At 43.6% G+C, this 23,212-nt stretch overlaps 1 protein-coding gene across 1 annotated transcript in view; it reads left to right on the top strand.

Moving 5' to 3' along the window:
• Positions 1 to 12,590, top strand: part of GAP43 (growth associated protein 43) — an 82,461-nt gene extending 69,871 nt beyond the window's left edge. Inside the window, exon 3 of the mRNA XM_066622279.1 lies at positions 12,455 to 12,590. Coding sequence (XP_066478376.1) covers positions 12,455 to 12,543 — 89 coding nt within the window. The 3' untranslated portion in view covers positions 12,544 to 12,590. The remainder of the gene's footprint in view (positions 1 to 12,454) is intronic.
• Positions 12,591 to 23,212: the final 10,622 nt, after the last annotated feature.

Here is a 23,212-nt window from a genome sequence, read left to right as displayed (position 1 = left end):
ACTCTCGGCAGCTTCCTGGTTCCCACTGGATACAACAGTAGGTGCTTTGGTGCCACTGCTCCAGTGAGCGTCAAGGAACATAGGATTGGGCTGTAATATGCCAGCACTACTTCAAGAATCAGGTGAACAAAATTCCTGAGCATCTTGCCTAGGAAAGCATCCCATAGATCTGAAGGATTCTCTGTCTTTCTAACCCAACTCAGATCTGATTCAAATGCAAAGAAACAGAAGAAGTGTTTCTGGACAGTACCTTTCAAATTGCAATTCCAATTGCTGCCACTAGGAGAAAAAAGGAAAAGAAAAAATAGGAACTTGCAGCATTCATCTCATCTGCTTTAACTCAAGCCTTTACGTACATCCATCATGGCACCTTCCAGAGTTTAAAAATGAGTACTCCAAGGGACTAGAAAAAATGAGCTCTGTGAAACAACCACATGGGGTCGAAATAGCTTTTTGAAACTCCTGTACAAACAGCTCCTTGCTGGCTGCCAGATGTCATCCCACAGCTGGAAACTTACCCAGCCCTGCACAGTCAAGCTGCTCAATGTGCAAAATACTTCACAGCTGTGGTGGTGGTGAAGTCAGAGTTTATTCTTGGTAGAAATATCACACAGGTGCTTGTATTTGAGGGAAGGTTCCTGCAGAGTCCCTAACCTGCTCCAGCCTCATATACAGAGTAGTAAGGCTATTCTGAATAAGAAGTCCTTTGTGGCACAGCTCATACCTGCTTTGTGACATTTTCTCCATTGTTTTTTAGTAAATCAACCACTAATAATTGTGAGTTTTTCAGGCATTGTAATGGCTACCACCCTAAAATTAAAGGAGTGGAAAAATGGGTGCTATCCATACAGAAAACACAAAAGTCTGTTCTGAACAAGACCATTAGCTGTTGGTTGTGCAAACAAATAACAGCATTTGCAAATAGTAGAAAAGCAGGCTGATGAGGGGGTACCCAAAATGAGACACATCTCAAGTAGTCGCAAGTTTTAAAAAAAGTGAATATATGCTGTATATCATCCATGTGCTGATAGGATATTAAAATACTTGTATCCCACTTTTCCATGGCTGGACCTAGACCTCTTAGTGCCCAAAGTGGCACTAAGTGCCTGAATGGTACTTTCCCCCTTATCCAATGGTATGCCAGCCTCTTTTCCTCCCGCTCTCCAGTGTTCTAGCTCAGTATTCTCTTCCATGTGTCCTCTTCCCTTCTGTCCCCCTCTTCCTTTTTCAATCTAGGGAGCTAACAACACATTAAAGTACAACAAGAGAAACACAATAAAACACATCAACAAAAGAGATTATAATATTTTATAATAACCAAGGAACAACCAAAATCAGAAAGCCAACCAATAAAAAGGTCAGTGAAAATAGGTATATCTGTGCTGCCTGCTTAAATACTCCCAATGACTGAATGATTTAGATCTCCTAGGGGAGAGAATTTCACAACTTCAGTGCCAACGCTGAGAAGGTCTTGTTTTATGTTCCTGCCAACTGAGGGCCCAAGCCTATTCAACTTTCTCGCCCCGGTGCAGCCGCAATGCAGCCCCGAGGTAATACCTTCAGGAGGTCTCTGTGACTGCCTCCCCACCACAGGATGCAGTGTATGTCCCATTAGCACAGTTGCACTGGCACTGCAAAATCGGATAGGATTGGGCCCTGAGCCTTTCCAGGTATCAAGAACGGAGCAAGGCATCTGCAGTATACAGGCAAGTTCATGTAGGAGAAGATGATCCATCAGATACCAAGCCATGTTGGGCTTTAAAGATCATAATTAGTATCTTGAATTGGGCTAGGAAACATACTGGTAACCAGTGAAGATGACGGGGATTCAGCATAATGTGGTCAGACCAGTGGAACCTTATAAGGACCCTGGCTGCCACATTCTGTACCATCTGAAGTTTTCAAGAGCAGCCCAACTACGTAGTCCAAATGTGATTGGGGTACAAATTCCTGTGGCCAGATTTATGTTCCTCTGGAAAGGGCACTGCTGGCACACTAGCCAAAGTTGGACAAATATTCTCCTAGCCACTGCAACCCCATGATTCACCAGGCCAGTACCAACTCTAGGAGCACTCTCAAGCTGCTTCAGCTTTCTTCAGGGAGTGAGAGATTCTGTAGGGCTATGACACCTGTGATCAGCCTCTGACTGTCTTTATTGGTGTACCTGACCTACAGAATGGCAGGATAGTTTTTGTACTGTTGGTCTGGGATTTAACAGTGGTAGCTGTCTAGATCTGACACTGTAAGGCCCCAATAGAACTGGGCCATCAGTTTCTTAATCTAATGTCAAGGAAGCCTGTGAACTGGAATTTAGTAGTGATAAGCTCTTCCAATGGGAGTTTTAGCCTACATTTTATCTATATTTTATATATTTTTGTAAGTCAAGGAAAGACCTGAAAATTAAAAAAAAATATTTTGCATGTTATTTAGAGTTCAAATTCTCACCACTCTTTGTGGGGTACCTAGAGCCATGATCAACTAGGAGCCCTGAAAGCATATGCGCACTGCGCATACAGACAGTCCTGCATGAGAATGACCCATGCTCTATCTTGCAGGGCTACTTTCCCCTCATCCCTGAAATCCACTCCTTCTGCAGGCTGCACGGCCTCACCCCCAACCTGCTGTACCGTCTGCTCTCCCTCACTTGCTGCTGACTGCACCTAGCAAGGATCCTGATGAAATATGCCTTCAGGATGACAGAACTGCTGTTGGCTGAGTGGCGTGTTATTTTCTCAGAAGCTGGGGAGCGAATGAGGAGGGAGAGTCTGGCATTCATCAGGGAGACCCTTCCCTCTGCGTAGCACTAAATGCACCTGACAGTCTGCCATCGCTTCCCTGGGGTGTTTCGTTTGGTGCAATTAAGGTGTCTGTGTCAGTGAAGGAAGTGCTGATGTACTGAATGTGCACTCAGAGAGGTAGAGATCAACAGGGGAGGGGAGGGAGGCATGGAGAAGTGAGCAGCGAGGCATATCCCAGACATTTTGCTCAGCTGCCAGGTTTGCCTCTGCTGAAAGGTGACAATGGAGAAATGGGTGCTCCTCTTTCCCCTGTCCCCAGAAAGCAAATGCTGTTTTATCGGGGTTAAGGCATCAGATTCACAAAGAGCATCTCCCTTTATTCCCCCCCCCCAACTGATTCCTCTGGAGAGACATTACCACTTTTGCCCATCAGCCAAAAGTTGGACGGTTTCCATGGCAACCAGGCAGCTGGTGTCTAGACACTGTGAGAGCTGCCTTGCAATGGAGCTCTGATTTTAGATCCCCTTCACAACGCCTTACATATGAAAAACACACGCCCCCTGCCTCCTCCCTCTTCCTTTCCATTAACTACACATCCACCCACACACCCCCCCCCCCACACATGATGGAGCTTCTTTTCCACAGCCTATAGCAGAAGGAAAGGAGGAAGAAGGCTACCAAAAAGGGTTCCCATCTATTCAGAGTAATGAAGCGGGGAGGTGGTTGCTTGGATGGGTTTGGAGAGCCCTTAATTGGGTCAGAAAACAGCAAGCCTCTCTTAGCACAAAAAGCTTCTCCCCCCCCCCCCCATCACATGCTCTTCCCTTAGTTGGAGGAAAATACACACACTAAGGAACACCTTTGCAGGAGAGGAAATGAACCGTGTCTCATGCATATTTTGGTGAACACGATTAACATAGTCACAAAATGTAGTTTTTCTGAATGACAGTTTCTCAACATGGTGTAACTCCCCTGCACTAAGCTAACTGTATTATTGAATGTGTCACTTGGGGGAGGATGCTAGAGAAAAAAATTTTCTGCATGCATACGCTGCACTTTTGTCAAAGCCCTCAAAGTGGTTTAGATTTTATGAAAATGGTTTCTAATGTAAGAGACATGATACAAAGAACTAATAGGGAAGAGGAAGATCCCACCAGCTCTTTCATACAGCTCAATCCTATCCACTGGCCTCCACAGGTGGAATTCATGTCCCAGAGGCAGAAGAACCAGGATCCAGGGCCAGAGTGCATTGTGTGACATTGTTCTGGTTGCTGATGCTGCTGACGAGTACTATGAGGGTTGGCTATGGTAGCTGGCTGTGGGAGGAATGGGAAAGGAATTGGGAGGAATGGGGGCATTTCTGAGCAGGGTGGGGAGAAATGATGGGTGAGGTAAGAGGGTGGATCTGCTGGTAATGAGACACACCAGATCTTATTCCCCTCTTTGTAAAACTTCCGTGCTCCTTTCCTCTCCTCAGACATATGCCCAGACAACAGGTAGAGTATGCCTGGGGGACCCAGTGGTGATCATGAAAGCCTACTAGGACAATATATTGTCCAATATATTGTAAGTACAATATATTTTAACTTACCTCCAGTGGTGTTCCCAGAAGGGGGTTAAAACACTACGTTTTTCAGGTGCCTGAACACCCTTGTAAAGTGGCCCCTCCCCCTTGCCTTCAGAGTCATTCACAGCTGCGAAAGCAAAGTAGAGGAGACACCTCCATTTTGCTTTCACAGCTGTGAATGGCTCTAAAGGCAAGGGGAAGAGGCCACTTTACATGGGCGGTCAGGCACCTCAAAAACCTAGTGTTTCCCCCCCCCCCCAGGAATGCCACTGCTTACCTCCTGCAGGCTATCTGAACACTCCCCCCGCCATAGGATGCAGTGTGCATCTTATGGAGAGAGGATTGGGAGAGATAATGGCAGGATTGGGGCCTTAATGAAGTTATATCATGACCAGGTAGAATGACTGCTACATAAGGCAGTTCTGGGAGGAGGAGGATAAAGTGCTAGTTAGTCCCAGCAGGCCATTGGAGGGGACATTATGGTCTCACTTCTCCCTCACATGCAGTCAGGTGGAAGATGGCTGACTCCAGGCCCAATCCTATCCAACTTTCCATGGTTTATTCTCTTACCTTGGGTCTGCATTGTGGCTGCACCAGTGCTGGAAAGCTGAATAGGATTGGGCTGTAAGGCATATCTGGTACATGAAGAAACAAGTGGCATTGCAGGATGGGACCTGAATTAATCCCAAATTCATAAACAGGCCTTCCTTTATGTTGTCATCATTGCAAGGGCATATTTCCGCAATGATGAGGTCTCCAAAGATACTTAAAACACAATACTGGGAATCAGAATATTGAACAAGAATCACTGATCATGACTTAAGTAAATAGAACCAAACAAATAAGCCATTTAATCCGGTCCTGTGTATTGTAACTAGTGCCATGGCTTTCCTACAGCTAAGAACCATGACAAATTTTCTGCTCTTCCACTGTTGAAAAGACATAACATGTTGGAGTGTCCAAATGACAGTAGAGCACTGTTTGAGTTGTTTTAACTGGAAGTGCTGGGATTAAACCAAAGATGTCCATGGGCAAATTGTGTTCTCAACTCCTCACCTGGAGTCTATTTCTTCAGTACTGTACTAAATTATCTCATGGGGAAATGCTTTCTCCTTTCCTGTGGATAATTTTTCCATACAGTATTGAATTCAACATTTAACTCCTGTTTAGAGAAAAAAGCTAATGTTGATATCTTGAAACATCTTTATTTTTATCAGACCAGTTCTTTGTTGTGTGTGAGCCCACATTCCCTGCCCACTTTTGCATGCCAGGGTTACTTTATTTAATCACAATGGAGGGAGGTAGTCCAAACTGCCCCCTTACAGGCATATCAAATAATACTTAGGGCAGTGATTTTCAACCTTTTACATCTCATGGCACACCAAGAAGGCACAAAAATGGTCAAGGTACACCACCAGGTTTTTGACAATTGACAAGGCACACCATGCTGCCACTGGGGGCTCACATCTTCCATTGGCCGTATTAATAAATGACCTCCCCCCAAATTCCTGTGGCACATCTGTGGACCATTTGTGGCACACCAGTGTGCCATGGCACAGTGGTTGAAAATGGCTGACTTAGGGTATTATTAGGGCTACCACCTCTGAGTGAAGCTATTCCTGGAAAAAAAAGTTTCCAACATGATCCAGTTTTGGAAATTCCAGGAAGCCCTGTTAAAAAACCAGGATTGCTTTCAGTAAGCTCCAGGAGAACGATGCTGATTTCTGCAAGCTCCAGGCCAATCTTCTGGGGTTGGCAACCCTTTCTACATGCAGAGAGGCATTTTGAATTCATCCCGGAGATTTAGCAACAGAACCCTGGTGTGCCGGGAAGTAGATGGGACAGGTGTACAAATGAATGAAGAAGGATATATTTTTAATCTGTTATATACAAGAAAATATCAATTAACTTAAAAAGTGTGTACGTTTAAAATAGATCTATCAAAGTAGGTGGATCTGGAAACTGTAATTGTCTGTAATTATCCTGAGCTGCAGATAATTTTGAGTTAAAGGAAACTAAGGGCCCAATTTAGACCTGTACTTGGGCCAATGCAAGTCCCTTTTGCTGGCCCGGGAGTGTCGCAAAAGTGCCGTAAATTACTTTTGCGCCACTCAAAGGGGAGATAGGCTGGCACATGGACAGAGAGCAGAAGGCAGAACCAGGACCTGGCAGTTATGCTGGATCTTGACCCCGTTCCTGGGTGTCCCAGGGCAGTCCCGGGATGCTCAGATTTGTGCCACCTCGTCAGGTGGTGCAGATCCAAGTACGTAGACCCATTGGGGCTGCTGCACACACTGGGTAAGCGGAAACATTTTCCCCTGCCTTGGGCTGCATCGCTTTTGGCCCCAAACTTGTGCTCGATGCAGTGCAGGCCCACTGGCCTGCCTGCTTCCAGCGCAAATTAGGATTGTGCCCTAAGAGGACTATTTTACTGATTGATTGATTGATTGATTGATTGATTGATTAAGACTTTTATAGGCCACCTTTCTATTCCAATAAAGGAGTCACCAAGGTTACTTACAATTTCAGTAAAAATAATGTAACAGCCAAATTTAGCAGAGGACGTGAACCCTTAGCGGTACTGATGGCGATATTATATTGGTTGCAGTTCTAGGGCTGTAGTTCCCTCTTCCCCTTTTGTGTCTTGTTGTCAATACTATCCAAAGAAAAACTATGTTGGTTATTGTTGTTCAATAACCTTGAGGAGGCCTCCATGACTGCCATCCAACTGGAGGATTTAGCAAATGCTCCATTGGCACAGCTGTTTTTTCTGTGTGTGTTCTCTTATCAAATCCTGGAATAAATATATCTATCTCAAGGCCAGATATGCATGGAAGGTTGCTAGCCCCGACTGAAGTTATTCCTAGAAATTTTTTTTCTAACTGTGTAATGTCAGTACCCAATTCTAGTAATTTAGAGCAGGGATCTCCAAACCCCGGCCCGGGGGCCAGATGCAGCCCACGGTGAGCTTCTGTCTGGCCCGTGACCAGCCCCTTGTCACTTGAGAGCCTCTGGCCCACTTGGCTGAACATGACGGGAACTGTGCTCTGGTTGCATCTGGAGGGTGCTCTAAGGGCCAGAGAGGTTGAATGAATGAGCCCATTCATTCATTTATTCAAATATCTAAGTCCCATCTCTAATTTATTTATATAAATTTTATATTTAAATTTTTTTCTGGCCCCCAACACCATGCCAGATATTTGATGTGGCCCTCTGGCCAAAAAGTTTGGAGACCCCTGATTTAGAGTTATCACAGCTGAAGACAATGTCACATGACATAGCAAATGCAACAAGGATATGAATGAGTGCAGAAAGTAGATTGTATTAAGCATTTGGCTAATTGAGCAGTTGTTGCTGCTCTGAGGTTTTGCTTTTTTGTTTGTTTGCTTTATTGATTTGACTAGCTTCTATTTTATGAAATATTTTAACATGGGATTACCACCCTTTTATTTGAGAGGTGAGGTACATATATTTTTAGAATCAATAACTAATTAAAAATGCTTTGCTTTCTGTTTCTCCAAAGAGAGGTTTTGGCAGTTAGTGTTATCTGTTCCAACTGTTCCTATTTTCCTGGAGTAGCCCCTATTTTCTGGTCCTTGCTTTGCCCATTTTATTGCCTTTTAGGGATGCCCTTTTTAGAGCTGCTGGATTTGTCATTCTTTAGGTTTTGGTTTCCTACTGCAGGCCTCCAGAAGTTGAACCTCTGAGTTAGAGAATAGATGCATCTGGTTTCTAATGGACATACATGCTACCACACACTTCAAAGATCCTTATAGCACTGTAAAGCTTGCTCGTGCAGTCCTGTGCACACTTTCCTGAGCGTAAACTTGACTGAACACAGTGAAACATTTGCATAAACTTACGTAGGATTGTCCTATAAGAAATGTCCACAAAAACTTATGCTGAAACAAATAGGTTAGGACCCAATCCTATCCATTTTTCCAGCACTGGTACAGCTGCAATGCAGCCTGGAGGTAAGGGAACAAATGTGACTGCCACCCCACCAAAGGTTGCATTGGCACTGCTGCACGGGCCCTGGAAAATTGGATAGGATTGGGTCCTCAGTCTTTCAAGTGCTCTAAGACGGTTATTTTTGCAGCAATATACTAGCATGGCTGCATGTCAGACTAGCACCCCTTTGGAAACTGCACATACAGGTAAACATTAATGTCTCCTAATGGGCAGAGCCTCTAGTTCATGCAGTTCATTTTGAACTGTTGGCAGCAGATTGTAGGACAATTATGAATCTCTAGTATATGTTTGACCAAAATGACAAGTACTACCAGTTTTTTTTTAACAGTGCAGGATTGAATATTGCAGAGGAAGTGAAAAGAGTGCAGGTAAAACCTTCAGTAATTGCAGGGCACAGAGGGAAGCTGGCTATGAAGCAATTCTTGCTATGATAATGTGAGCATTGCAAGAGTGCTCCTATTTTCATCTGTAAAAATGGGAGGATGTGCTGTCTCCTGAAAGACTAATACTATCCAAAGGCCAGACAAGGCAAATTCTTGACCTGAATGCTCACCTGATGAAATGCAGCAGAATTTAATTCAGTCAACATATTTTCTATGGAAAATGCTTATCATTGTGCCTCTTTGATTCTAAATGCCTTTACAGGAATGTGAGTACCACTGGTTTCAGTGGCACTTGTTTCTAGATGCCCATACGTTAGAGTTATTAAATATGGACCCAGTCCTGAAGTCATTGGTGCCAAAATGGCGACCTCTGGATCCTGTGGGCACTGCAGCTACCACCAGGGTCTCTGTGTTTTAATGGGCACAGAGTTGAGGAGGCCCATGTCGGATTGCCCAGCTCGCGGGAGAGGGGGTTCAGGATTGTGTGGCAGACACTGCCACCATCTCCAGCCCCCTCACAGGCCCGGTCCTCCCCTCCTCCCACCCAATTCCACTCCCCATGCCTTTCCCCCACCCCAAAAAGCTGTGCCACCACCCAGCGGTCTCACCTCCAGCACCTGCGCGGCATCCTCTTTGTGGCACTGAGGCTCAGCACTGACTGACACTGGCCCAGCACTGGTGCTCACTCCTTGCCAGGCACTATGAACATACTTTAGTGCATGTTTATTTATTTATTTACTTCATTTGTACCCCGCCTTTCTCCCTGAAGGAACCCAAGGCGGCTTACAATAATCATTAAAAACACAGTTAAAAACACAAATTAAAACAAGATAAAAAAACACATAATAATAAGAACATTACTACTAAAATCTGGCCTTCTGTTAAGAGACTCATTGTTTGCCACACCTGGAGCGGGCGCTAAGGCTCAACACTGGTTTCAGGACTGGGCTACACAGTTTTTAAATATGCTACCCTTTTTCATGCTGGATCTCAACGCAGTATATGCAGCGTTCTTAGGCACTTTCTCTCCAGGCAGTGGCCAGACCCAGACTTGCTTGGATTCAAGAAGTTGGCTACCTCATGTGTGCCTTCAGATCAGACTTTCTCATAATAGCCACAAAGGTCAAGGTGGAGCACAATCCATCAAGTGACTGATGCAGAATGTCAAAGGAAATAAATGGTTGTTTCTGTATGAGTAGTGTCAGTGGTAAATATAAAAACAGTGCAGGACAACTTGCCTGAGGCTCTTGCAAGCAGTCCAGAGTTCTGATATGATTTATTTCCGTTGGATGTGTGGTTGATAATTTTAAAAACCCACAGAAAGAAAACCAAAAGCCACCAGCCACAAAAAAATGAAATAAAGAAAAAGATTGGTGGCTATGTGCTGTTGTCTCTCTCTCTAATTTAATTAATCTTGGCACGTCAAAGAGAGCTGAGCAGATCCCAAGAGACTGTCTTTTACCCGGAAATTCACTCAACCTAATTTCACCAATGTAGGGCAGTAGAAGGACTTGGAGCAGAGCCTACAAGCCATTAGCACAGAGCGTAGGTGAAGGCAGCTGGGAATGCTGCCCTCTTTCAGAACTGCTGCCCCTCCTGCCTGGCTCCGTTTTACAGCAACCAAGTCTGTATTTATTCACAGCACTCATTCATTTACTGATAAACGGTTATGTGCACCATCCTTGCCCTTTCAAGGAAAGACATAGTGAGTCTGGCAGCAGGTGTTCATAAGAAACTGTGCCAGGGTGGGGGGGTGGGTTGTAGTTTCTGTCCTGTCTGCTCAAGGCCTTTCCATCTACAGTTGGATGCAGAGGACAACCCAGTGATTCTCAGTTGGAAAACAAAGCACTGGTGCTTCAATCCTCTCAGCACTGGAACCTCAGTTGTTCTGGAGGGGCATGAAAATATTTTGTATGGTCAATTTTAAGCTGTGTTCCACAGGCATAGCGTACTTTTAAGCTCTCTAGTTTTCCCTTGTTGCTGTTGCTTCCCAGAATGGCTCCAATGGCAAATAGGAGGGGCTGCTTACGTGGCATGTTTCGGCACCTGCAGTACTTACTCCTCTTCATAGCTACGCCACTGGTTAGCAGCTCTCCAAGATTTCAGATAGACATTTTCCAAGCTCTGTCTGGCAATGCTAGCAATTGATCCTGACACCTTCTGCATATAAAGTATGTGCTCTCACACCAACCTACAGTAGATGACAGTTTTCTCTAGAACAGAAGTTAGTCTGATGTGCAGACATGGAGGAAACAACCCCTTTGTAGTGTAATCACCACGATACCACAAATCGCTATTTGGGAAGCACTGTTATTAATTCATAGGAACATGAGGAGCCCTGCTGGATCAGTCCAAGTGTCCATCCAGTCCAGTATTCTGTTTATAACAGAGGCCAGTCAGATACTACTGGGAAGTTTATAGAAGACAAAGCTTTGGAAAGTATCAAGTTCTATAACAGTATTCCAATAATAGCTGTTTGGTTGCTGTAGCTTTTGTGATGTTTTCATTCTTCCATGAATTCATGGTGGCATACATGGTTCCTCCCTGCTTTTATCCTTACAACAACCTTGTGAGGTAGAAGAGGGAAAAAATGGTGACTGGCTCAAGAACATACAGTGAGCTTCATGGCCGAGTTCGGCTTTGAAGAATCCAGGTCTCCCTGGTTCTAGTCCGCTAACCACTACCTCATACTGTTTCTCTGTAGATAAACACAATGTCCATAGTATAAGATTTCCATGCATTTTGATTGAAAATTCAATAGATCTGTTAGGTTGTAATCTCCATGTGCTCAGCTGAACTGACCGGAATGAATTCTGCAAACAAAAAAGAAGAGTTTTCCCAAAGGACTAAATTACATTAGCAGAGCTGTAAATGCAACCAATGCAAGAAATGCCCCTCTGCTTTAGTTCCGGGAGACTTTTGACTTCTCTCACTTTGATGTCAAATATCTAGTCTCCTCTTATTTAAGCTAGACCACCTCCTAACTTGTTTTATCTCAGTTACTCTACTTATTCCATTTTCTAGATAACACTGAGCCAATCCTATCCATGTCTACTCAGAACTAAGTCCCATTATAGCCAATGGGGCTTACTTCCAGATAAACGTGGATAGGATTGCAGCCTTTGTTACTTAATTTTTCTGTTGTGTTGTGATTGCCTTCTGCATCCAGTCCCATTTAATTTTATTCAGTGCAGTTAATTAATTCAGAATAATTGTCACTTCCAGCTTTGTGTTCACAATAGTGACAGGACCATTGCATCCTGGACAACAGTGTCCCTGTCAAATGTGTCCCAGTATTGGCCATTTGCATCAGTTCTTTTTCATGCCCTGGCCATTTGTGTCCCAATTTGTGTACAATTATATTAGATGCACTTGGAATATATAACATGTGGTTTGTTGAGCTGTTATATTTTGTTTCTTGCCCAGTTATAATGGGATGCAAATGACCAGGATGCAAAAAACCCCAGATGCTAATGTCCAGGGATGCTAATGATCAGGACACATTTGTCCAGGAGACAATAATCCAGGATGCAAATACCCTAGTACCAACAATCACAATTTTCACTGTATCCATCACTATGTCAAGAAAGGGCAAGGTGGGTGGTGCAGCATGGGGTCAGTAGGTCTCATAGAGAAGGGGGCACCAGAATGCTGGCAAAAATGTTTCAAGCTGGGAAAGACTAGACAAGAGCAACCAGGAACTTCCTAAGTCCCATACATTGTGTGCCTTTGGGGATCCTCTATGACAAAAGCCATTAAATTGAATCCCCACCTTTTGTGTTTGTGCCTCCTAGATGCCGTAGAAGAAACCAAACCTTCTGAAAGTGCCCAGCAGGAAGAAGCGAAAGAAGACGAGTGCAAGGCGGACCAAGAAAATGCCTGAACATTAAGAAATGACTCCCTGTTGCCCCTCCCTCCCTCCTCTTTCCCGAACCTTCCCTCCCTTCCTTGTTCCACTCTTACCCTCTCCCACTCACATCTGTGAGTCTGTCTGTCTTCCTTGTCCCCTTCCTGCTCCCACTGAACCCTTTTTCTCTCTGTGTGGCAAACATTTAAAGAAAAAAAAAAAGCAGGAAAAATCCCAGTCAAACAGTGTGGCTTAAACATTTTGTTTCTTGGTGTTGTTATGGCGAGTTTTTTGGTAATGATGATCCAATCATTTTGGGAAAATTCTTGCACTGTATCAGAATTCTTTGATCTGCGCGTGCGTGTGTTTGTCTGCCCACCACGAGTGCGCTTTCTCTCTCTCTCTCTTTCTCTTTCTCTCTCTCTTTCCCTCTCTCTCTCTGTTCCAAGTGTGTGTGCAATGTTACGTTCATCTGAGGAGTCCAAACCTATTGAGTGAGTTAAGGAGGAATAAAAAGAACAAACTTTTTTCTTTTCTCCCTTTTTCAATGTGATGATGGAATGAACTAAAAGAGACAAAAAAAAACCCAACACAAAGCAAAAAACAAACAAAAAAAACCCACAAAAAAGAATGAAAATACAACCCCAGTTTGTTTAAAAAAATAATAAAGCAAATGTGCCAATTAGCGTTATTTGCGACTCCTGGCTCCTTTTTCAAACTGAAGAATGATAATAAAGGAGAATAATTATAATGATATCACTGTGATGCATTTCTGTATTATATTCCAATGAATTTTATTCAGTTTTTTGGGTACTTATCCATACTTAAGACTTAGGCTGAAAACCAAATGTCAAGTTGCATTTTCATGAATGGAGGGGTGTACTTGTATCTACAGATGTGTTTCTGTAAGCAGGCCTGCAGTGGTGCAATTTTCAGTTCAGTGTAAGTATTAGGAAATCAACTGATGATCGGATTTTTGATGGATGTTGTAGAACGAAGATACTGCAAATCAATGAAGCCATTCTTCTAGCACCATATGGATATGGTTTCATACACAAATGTGAACATCTTCCATTTATGAAAATGGGACATGGCATTGAGAAACCAGTTACTTAACCAAACGGAATTTGGTGAAGAAACATCAAAATCTCACAGTTCTGTCCACTGTGATGAACATCTTGCATTTGGTAACCATAGTGTTAAGAGATGAACAGCAGGGAGATGAGCACTGCCCCTAGAGTTGGACGTGACTAAGTTTAACGCCCTGGGGGGGACCACCTTTACCTTTAACCATGGTTAGTCAGAAGTAAGTCCTCTGTGGGTTCGAAGAGTACTTACTTCCAAGGAAGTATGCTTAAGATTTCAGCATAAGTGAGTGGAGATTATGGGCAATCTGGGTTTTGCAATTTTATTTCTGATGATTGTTGGAAAGAAGGGTCTTAAAAGTCATGGTGCTTGTAGAATATGACCGCACATAATCACTAAAAGAAAATCACTTTTTGGATCAGAAAAATGTTCAGTGTCACCAGGGCAGCTAAAGCCTATATTTACCCAGGTGCCAATATAACCTTAAGTGTTCTGAACTGATAGCTCAGTTCAGAATATAAAGAAAATTCTTTTGAACCATAAAGCATTGCGTCCAAGACATCCAGGTAGTGTCTACCTTACAAGATTCTCAAATCTCTAGTTTCCAGGAACCAGACATGAGCTATGGAGGATTCATAGTTTCCTTTAGTACATTTTCATTAAATCCAAGGTTAGGAAGGGTCTTGTCTTACTGACTACTATGACACAACTATGAATAAAATACTGACCACTATCTCCAAATCTTTAGGTAATCTGGCCAGTTATAATGATGGGTTGTCCATCAGATTGGTAGAAGAGATGCTGTCATGCTGAATGCTTCTTCGCATCTGGAAATGTGTGCAGCAACTATAACGGAATCTTTTGGACATTAACAGTGTGCCATTGGTCATCCTTAAGCTATTGTATGAGTGCTGCCATCTTTGATTTCATTTCACCTGCAATTTTCATCTGATAATGTATACCAATCTCAAAAAGAGCCTCATCAGAATTGATTCAGTAGGCTGTGAGTGGGAGGAGGAGAGGCATATGTGAGAGATATTTAAACTACACACTTCAAATGAGGGCTCAAATTATGAATTTAGCTATGGTTCATGGCCCTTTACATGTTTGTATTCCTTTGTATCCCACATTCCTTTCAAGGAACTCAGGTTGCCATACAAAGGACGTATTCCATTTATTCCTTTTTTATGGAACATACATATTTCATAACAACTCTGTGATATAGGGTTTCTATCACTGAAAGACAGCGGCTGACCCAGGGACACCAAGGTGAGCTTCAAGGCTGAGCAAAGCGTTGGATCCAGCACTGCCAATAAAATATTATCTGATTGATGCTTTTATTGGTAGTGCTTAAAGTTATTTGACCATGAGCAAAGGATGAACTAGGGAAAGGAGCACCCAATAACCTTATACTTCTGGTAACAAGAATGTCTAGGAGATGGCAATGTTCTGTGAGCCATTCTCAACAGGACACAGAGAGAGAGAGAGAGAGAGAGAGAGAGAGAGAGAGTGCTGAGAATGGCTGCACAACTTCAGTGTCATCTTCCTGTAGCCATTTATCTCCCTCCACTGGCAGCGTGCTATACTGCAGGGTTGGGGTGAACGGGAAGTTTTGTTCAGGTAATTGGAACAACATAGAAGCTTAGGAACCATACAGGTGATCAAACACATCTGGTTCAACAAAGTCACACCTCCTGGCTCAACTATTAGCAAATTTCCAATATTTAACAGAAGCACATGACCCCTGCAATTGTACAAAAGCCTACCATGAGAATTGTTTCACCTCTGTCTTGGTTATGCACAAGGTAGCATTGGCTCTGAAGTGAATGACTGGACTTGCCTCTCTAAATAAATCAACTGTGGGTGGCCACCTTAATGCTCTTTGCTGGTGTTTGTGGACTCTCAAATTTCCACCAGCATTACAAAATAAGTACTTTGGGGAATACTTGGGGAAGGTCTTGGCCTGCAGAAGGTTCAATATTCAGTCCTGGCATCTTTAGACAGGGCTACGAAAGACCCTGCTCTGAAACCCTGGAGATTGGCTGCCAGTCAGTGTACACAAAATTGAATTAGGTGGACCAATAAGCTGACTCAGTATGGGATCCCCTGGTCTTTGTCCAACCTGAACCTCTCATCTGTGAGACAGCATTTCAAACACCTTTCAGTATCCTACTGGGGACCAGCATCTTGAGTCACTGGAGAATGGTGTCCTACATTGCCTTTAGTGTTCACTGTCTGACCGTGCACTAGGACTGGCCTTCTTTATCTGATGAGACCTGACAGGCTCAATAGCCCAAGGCATGTATAAGCCATCTGTGTCTGCTGCTCCCTTTATTAGCTGTGAGAGCAAACAGTTTAATTGTGTTACTGGAAAACCATTTTTAAGGTCCCTTCTGTAAAAGAGTTCTTAAGACTATCATAAATCCTCCAAGTGATACCCTTTCACTGTCCTGATTAATGTCACCAGTTCATCTGCCAGCCTTTTAATATATGGCTTCTCAGTGAGACAGGAAACAATAGTCTTGGTGTCCTGTAGTAATAGTCTGCAACATCACACTTGATGTGCCAGGAGGGAGACCTACTAACCCACAGTGGAAACACCAAAAATGTGATGCCAGGTACAGAGACGGATGAGACCACAGTGCTGAAAATGATGTATTCTTCTACAGGCACTATGTGCATATGTACTGAATGAATAGAGTGGAACAGATGACATGAAAGTAATATATGAATTTCAGCCTTACTACATGAATGTTCCAGAGGAACACAATATGTTGAATCTACTTCTACTGTAGACAATACTTTCGCTTCTAGCTAAGTAACAACCTTGGTTTAGAAGCCAGAGAGGCTGTCCTTTTTTGGCAGGCAATTAATATTAATATAGAATTAAGACTTTGTGGATCTGCATCCAGTGGGGCTAGAGTTTCTGCAAAGCCTACTTTCATGGGAAAATAGACATATATGTAGACTTCAGCCTTTATGTCAACAATTGCAGCAAGCAAGGCATCTACAAAGTGCAACTAATCAGACAGAATCTATGTTACAGTGACCCAGTGGTATAGGACAGTGATCCTTTTCAGATTAGGGAAGCCTCTCTTCAAGCTGCAGTAGTCTGCCCCGCTCTAATGTCATATAGGGGCAGCATAGGAACCGTAAGAACCTCAGAAAAGTCCTGCTAGATCAGGTCAAAGGCCCACCTAGTCTCAGGGGGTGGAGGGGGTGGAGGCCCACCCAGCTACCTCAGGGAGCACTCAAGACAAGATACCCGTAAAAGGTTGCCACTCCCTTGCATCTGGCATTTTGAGTTAGCCTACTGCTAAAATCAGGAGGTTGCACATATAACCACAGCTTGTAACCTGTGATGGACTTTTCTTCTAGAAATCTGTCCAATCTCCTTTTAAAGACATCTAGGCCAGATGCCATTGCTACACCCTGTGCCAAAGATTTCCACAGATTAATACCTCGCTGGGTAAAGAAATATTTTCTAGAAAAAGAAAATGATAGTAACAGGGATTGCGCTACCCTTTACAACAGAGGAACACAGTTCTGCTGTCATAAATGGCCATAAGGCAGCATGCATCCTATGGTGTCATCTGGCAGTGTTCCCTCTCCCATTTCCCTCTCCCTTAGTCTACTCTACTACTACCTTACTCTACTTTGACTTGTGCCTGCAAAATAGTGAGTGCACATCCAAGGAGTTCCATTGGGGCAGTGGAGGCTTGCCCTGGGATAAGGGAATGAAAGTTCCTTTCCCTTAAGGAGGTCTCTCCAGACTGCACTATACAGTATGTCTCAAAAAATAAAAAAAAATAAAAAAGTACCCACATTGTAATGAGCTCTAATGTATACATACTTCATTGCATAAAACTGGCAACACTCAAACATCAAGGGAAGCAATTGAAGAGATGTGAGGAGCCACCCAAGCGCACGCGCGCACACACACACAGACAGGTGAATCAGTGCAGTTCATTTATTCAACTATGTCAGTGGGGTACAGAGGCAAATGGAGACATTTTTACCACTTCCTCTAATCAATAATCCATCAATCAGTGAGGTCAAGCAACTGCTTCTGTGTACATATGCAGTATATGTTTGATTTATAGTATTATAGTATATGTGTGAATTATTGCATAATAAATTTGACACTAATGCGCGTGTACATTTTCTTGAGAAAACTTCTATACTGAAACACACCCACAAAAGCAGATGAAATAGACTCAATCTAAAATCACAAATAAACCAATTAAAATCACAGTTCTGCAGAGCAAATGCGAGAATCACAACAGGCAATACATCCACATTAAATGATCAAATTCTTGTTTCTTATATACAGAATTCAGTGCTGGGCTTTGTTTCCACAAGGTCTGTCAATGGCTGTTCGTCACAATGGCCACATGGAACTTGAAGGCCATTAGAGGCTACTGAAAGCCAGTTGTTGGGAAGCAGTAGCAGGAGATGGTTGTAGTCTTCAAGGCAACTTGTGGGTTTCCTGGTTGATTAGTGTGGGAGGCAAAATAGAGGACTAGATGCACTTTGGTCTGATCCAGCCCAACTTTTCTTATATAAAAGGAAAGGCTTATATTCTTATACCTATGAACTCTCAATAGTAAGGAATACTTAGAAGAAATGAAGAAGGGGATTCTTCGTCATAATTAGCCACCAGCAATGAAAAAGTTAATCCAGTCATGCTTGGGACACTGAAGCCAAATGAGCACATGGAAGATACATCTTCCCATTGGTCGACTCACTGTCCTCAGCATTGGTACTACATCCTCTCTAACAGCATTACGGCATTTTGTGATGGCGGTTGCCAGGGCAGTGCAGCGGCTGTTGATGCTGCCCAGCAATAGGACTGTACTGTCACAGCCCACTCCTCTGTACAACAGTTCCCCACTGCAATAAAAAGGCCTCTGATGACATGCAATCTGTGTTGCTGGTGGTCATTTTAGCAGCAGCAGCTACGGCCTGCTGCTAGGGCTGGTGACTTGCCCTGGTGCAGGTAGGCTGGTGTGGGGGCAGGGTGGGGAGGAACCAGGAGCATGTCAGGGATAAAGAGAATGGATCCGGCAGAAGTTGCACATGTGGGATCTTATCCCCTCTTTTTAAACCCCACCCCTTTTCCCTCTTATGTCTTATGCCACCAAAATGGCCAGCATATACTTGAGGAGATTCATGGGCAATTGGGCAGCCGACCAAGAAGTAAAAAAAAAAAAAAACCTCCTGCAGAATGTCTGATTCCCCCTTCCCCAGCATACATGCAGCTCCATTGGCCTGGCTGCATGCTACAATGTCGCAGGGGATAGGATTAGAGCATTAGACTCACTTGACAGCTTTCCTGAAATAATAAAATGGGACATTTATATCTCACACTTTTTATTCCAAGACATTTTACAGCCCCTTGGACTCTGGAATCTCTGAAACAGTGTCCGTTTAACAGAGCATAGCAGATTTCAAAAGAAATACCGTAGCTGGTCAACATAGCATAGGAGTATGTGCTGAGGCAAACATTAACACTGGCCCCATTATAATAACCTGATCTTAACAGGCAACGCTCAAAAGAAAAACAAGTCACTGAAAGTGCTTAGTTCAATGATTTTCAGATTAATGGATCCAGTTCCAGATTATGGATTTCAAAAGATCTGACTGCAAGCAAGTTCATTTCAGGTCTTCCAATGGAATACTAGAGGACACTAGAGGAAATGAAGGAGTACTACTTTGTGGTATGCTTGTAGCAAACTACATTCAAACAAAGGCTAGGCCAGACCAAAAATGCTCCCTTTCCCCCAATTTCATAGAGGATTTCCTCCAACCTCATTACAGAAAAAGAAAAAAAGAAAAGCTATTGGGACCCACTTCCAGTTTCATGATTGCAACCTGGAAGTGCATCCCGATAGGTTTTTTTTACTTTCCACAAGCTGCAGGAAGCCCTGCAGAGGACTTTGCAGGGCTCCCTGCACCTCCTGGACCCTGAGAGCAGGTAAGGGACATTAGAGGATCATGTCACTGCTGTTTTCCCCATTCCTGACTTACCTTGGGGCTCAAACTCTGAGAGAGTTTGAGAACCAATGTAGTAGGCTATTTAAACCAATCCTTTATGTATGCAACCTGTAGCCACATATGTGAAATAAGTATTCCTAAAAATAACAGGGCTTCCATTCACGTGGATCAGCCTAGTACAGGTAGATCAGTTAGTACATCTGTACAGTCTATAATGTAGTATATTGAATCTGTTGTACCCTGCCCCGAAGGGCAGTGCCAGTTGGTAGACAGGGGTGAGTCTGTCCAGTGTCGCTGAGACCAAATAAGCAAGACACTGAAAGTTGGAAGGCTATGAAGGCTCTTTATTGTTTCAGCAAGGCAAGCCTGTGGCATCTGGGAGACTTGGCTCAAATCCAGAAGGCACTCTTCAGAGGGGTGGGACACTTTTATACATTTCTGATTCTTTGTCCTAAGATCTAGACTTCCCATTGGCTGAAATTTTGCATCATAGATAGGGCAAACTCCCAATAGGCTATAGATAACATTAGAGACACTTATTCACATCCATCAATCCAATTAAAATTAATTGACAGGTCTTCTTACTAACATCATTAAAAAAGATGACACAATGTGCTTTTGCTGGGTACCACTATCTTATCAGCATACTTTCCCCTTGTGTTAATGTAAACATTGAACACCTGTGGGACCTCTCCGCCAAACTAAGGTTTCCTGTCTTTTATCAAGTATCTCTTAAATTTTTCTAAAATCAAGTAACTTTTAGTCCCCTATGGCCTGCTTCTATTTCAGTTGCAATTCAAACAGTCTCCAAAAGCAGAAGTTTCTCTGGTACTCTTCCACTTTGTCCCTATCATCTTTCCACCCTCTCCTTACTTTCAAAAGGGGAATAGCCTTGTCTCACTTTGACTTGTTCAAGGATGCTTGCTTATCTAATTAAAATGTGTGCTGTCTTCTAAAGTTCATCTCTTGCAGGTGTCTTGTGGTTAGCTAGCTAGACACTTTGTTAGTTTGCCAAGAAACATTGCCAACTGATAGGACTACCTTGACATTTTAGCAGAGCAGTTAATTTAGCAGAGCAGTTAATTTTTAAGCTTTCCCCTAAGTTCATGCTTTCCCTGTCTCCTTCTCCGTTACGCAGTGTTGATGGTTGCTACAGGTTTGGCTATCTTTTCTTTGGAGGGGGTCTGAGACAGGTAAGCAGGCGTCAAATCAATGTCAAGGTCAGGGCCTGTTACCACAATCCTGTTAAGTGCCATATATGTTTGATATACACACATTGGTTGTATGAACAGAATTCTTGTGTGTAACTTTGAGATGCTTCCTACAACCTTCTCCCAGCCCCTGCTGCCTCCCCATGCCCCCGCACTGGGCTAATCCAGGGGTACCCAAACCCTGGCCCTGGGGCCACTTGTGGCTCTCGAGGACTCCCAATCCGACCTGCTGGGAGCCCCCAGTCTCCAATGAGCTCTGGCCCTCCAGAGACTTGCTGGAGCCTGCATTGGCCCAATGCAACTGCTCTCAGCATGGCGGCCAACTGTTTGACCTCTCGTGTGAGCTGTGGGACGAGCGATCCCTCCACTGCTTGCTGTTTCACATCTGTGATGCAGCAGCAGCAGCAAAGGAAAGGCTGGCCTTGCTTTGTGCAAGGCCTTTTATATGCCTTGAGCTATTGCAAGACTTTCATCCATTCATATAAGTTCCATCTAATATATTCATTTATGTAAATTTATTCAAATTTGAAATGAAAATTAATTCTTTTTTCCCCATCCCTGACACAGTGTCAGAGAGATGATGTGGCCCTCCTGCCAAAAGGTTTGGACACCCCTGGGCTAATCCCTAGAGTTCCTCTACATCAGTGGTTCTCAAATATTTAGCACTGGAACTCACTTTTTAGAATGAGAATCTGTCAGGACCCACCGGAAGTGACATCATCAAGCAGGAAAAGTTTTAACAATCCTGGGCTGCAATCCTACCCACACTTACCCAGGAGTAAGTCCCATTGACTATCATAGTTAAAAGAATATACATAGTAGCTTGTTAAAAGTACAGGTTTCTTAACATTTCCCCAAATGCAGTCACATACCATGGGAGCATCAAGTATAATATATTAAAAATAAAATATTGAAATTAATGGGGACCCATCTGAAATTGACTTGCAACACATCTAGTGGGTCCCGACCCACAGTTTGAGAAACACTGCTCTACATAGTTCAAGTTAACGTAGCTTATATTTTAAAAACTGCTGCCCTTAAGAACATAAGAACAGCCCCACTGGATCTAGGCCCATCTAGCCCAGCATCCTGTATCTCACAGCGGCCCACCAAATGCTCCAGGGCACACACCAGATATTTGTCTATATCAGGGGTGGGCAAACTTTCAACTTTAGGGATCCTGGACCTTTAACAATTGTATAGAAGAGGGAATTTCAACAGGTGCAGCTTGTCACCTGCACCTGTTGAAATTCCCTCTTCTATACAATTGTTAAAGGTCCAGGATCCCTAAAGTTGAAAGTTTGCCCACCACTGCTCTATATGAAAGTATACTGTAGGACTAACTTGGAGAAAACATCGCCATCTAGTGTATCTTCAGCATAATGGCTTGCAGCTCCCTAAGGATTTGGAGGCCATCTTCTCCCCTGCAAAGAATTTAACCAGTTCTGCTTAGCCAGCTACAACTGAGGGCAGCATGGTTTGTTTGTGCATTCATAACCCAGTAGCTCACAGCTGAGTATCCCAAAAGCCTGCATGGTTTTGCACCAAGAATAATTAAGAACATAAGAACATCCCCACTGGATCAGGCCATAGGCCCATCTAGTCCAGCTTCCTGTATCTCACAGCGGCCCACCAAATGCCCCAGGGAGCACACCAGATAACAAGAGACCTCATCCTGGTGCCCTCCCCTACATCTGGCATTCTGACTTAACCCATTTCTAAAATCAGGAGGTTGCGCATACACATCATGGCTTGTACCCCATAATGGATTTTTCCTCCAGAAACTCGTCCAATCCCCTTTTAAAGGCATCTAGGCTAGACGCCAGCACCACAACCTGTGGCAAGGAGTTCCACAGACCGACCACACGCTGAGTAAAGAAATATTTTCTTTTGTCTGTCCTAACCCGCCCAACACTCAATTTTAGTGGATGTCCCCTGGTTCTGGTATTATGTGAGAGTGTAAAGAGCATCTCCCTATCCACTCTGTCCATCCCCTGCATAATTTTGTATGTCTCAATCATGTCCCCCTCAGGCGTCTCTTTTCTATGCTGAAGAGGCCCAAATGCCGTAGCCTTTCCTCATAAGGAAGGTGCCCCAGCCCCGTAATCATCTTAGTCACTCTCTTTTGCACCTTTTCCATTTCCACTATGTCTTTTTTGAGATGCGGCGACCAGAACTGGACACAATACTCCAGGTGTGGCCTTACCATCGATTTGTACAACGGCATTATAATACTAACCGTTTTGTTCTCAATACCCTTCCTAATGATCCCAAGCATAGAATTGGCCTTCTTCACTGCCGCCGCACATTGGGTCGACACTTTCATCGACCTGTCCACCACCACCCCAAGATCTCTCTCCTGATCTGTCACAGACAGCTCAGAACCCATCAGCCTATATCTAAAGTTTTGA

The sequence above is a fragment of the Tiliqua scincoides genome, chromosome 3, assembly GCF_035046505.1.
Source record: "Tiliqua scincoides isolate rTilSci1 chromosome 3, rTilSci1.hap2, whole genome shotgun sequence".
Taxonomy (NCBI): domain Eukaryota; kingdom Metazoa; phylum Chordata; class Lepidosauria; order Squamata; family Scincidae; genus Tiliqua; species Tiliqua scincoides.
The sequence above is the reverse complement of the archived record's forward strand: the minus strand, read 5'-3'. Positions and strand labels throughout refer to the sequence as shown.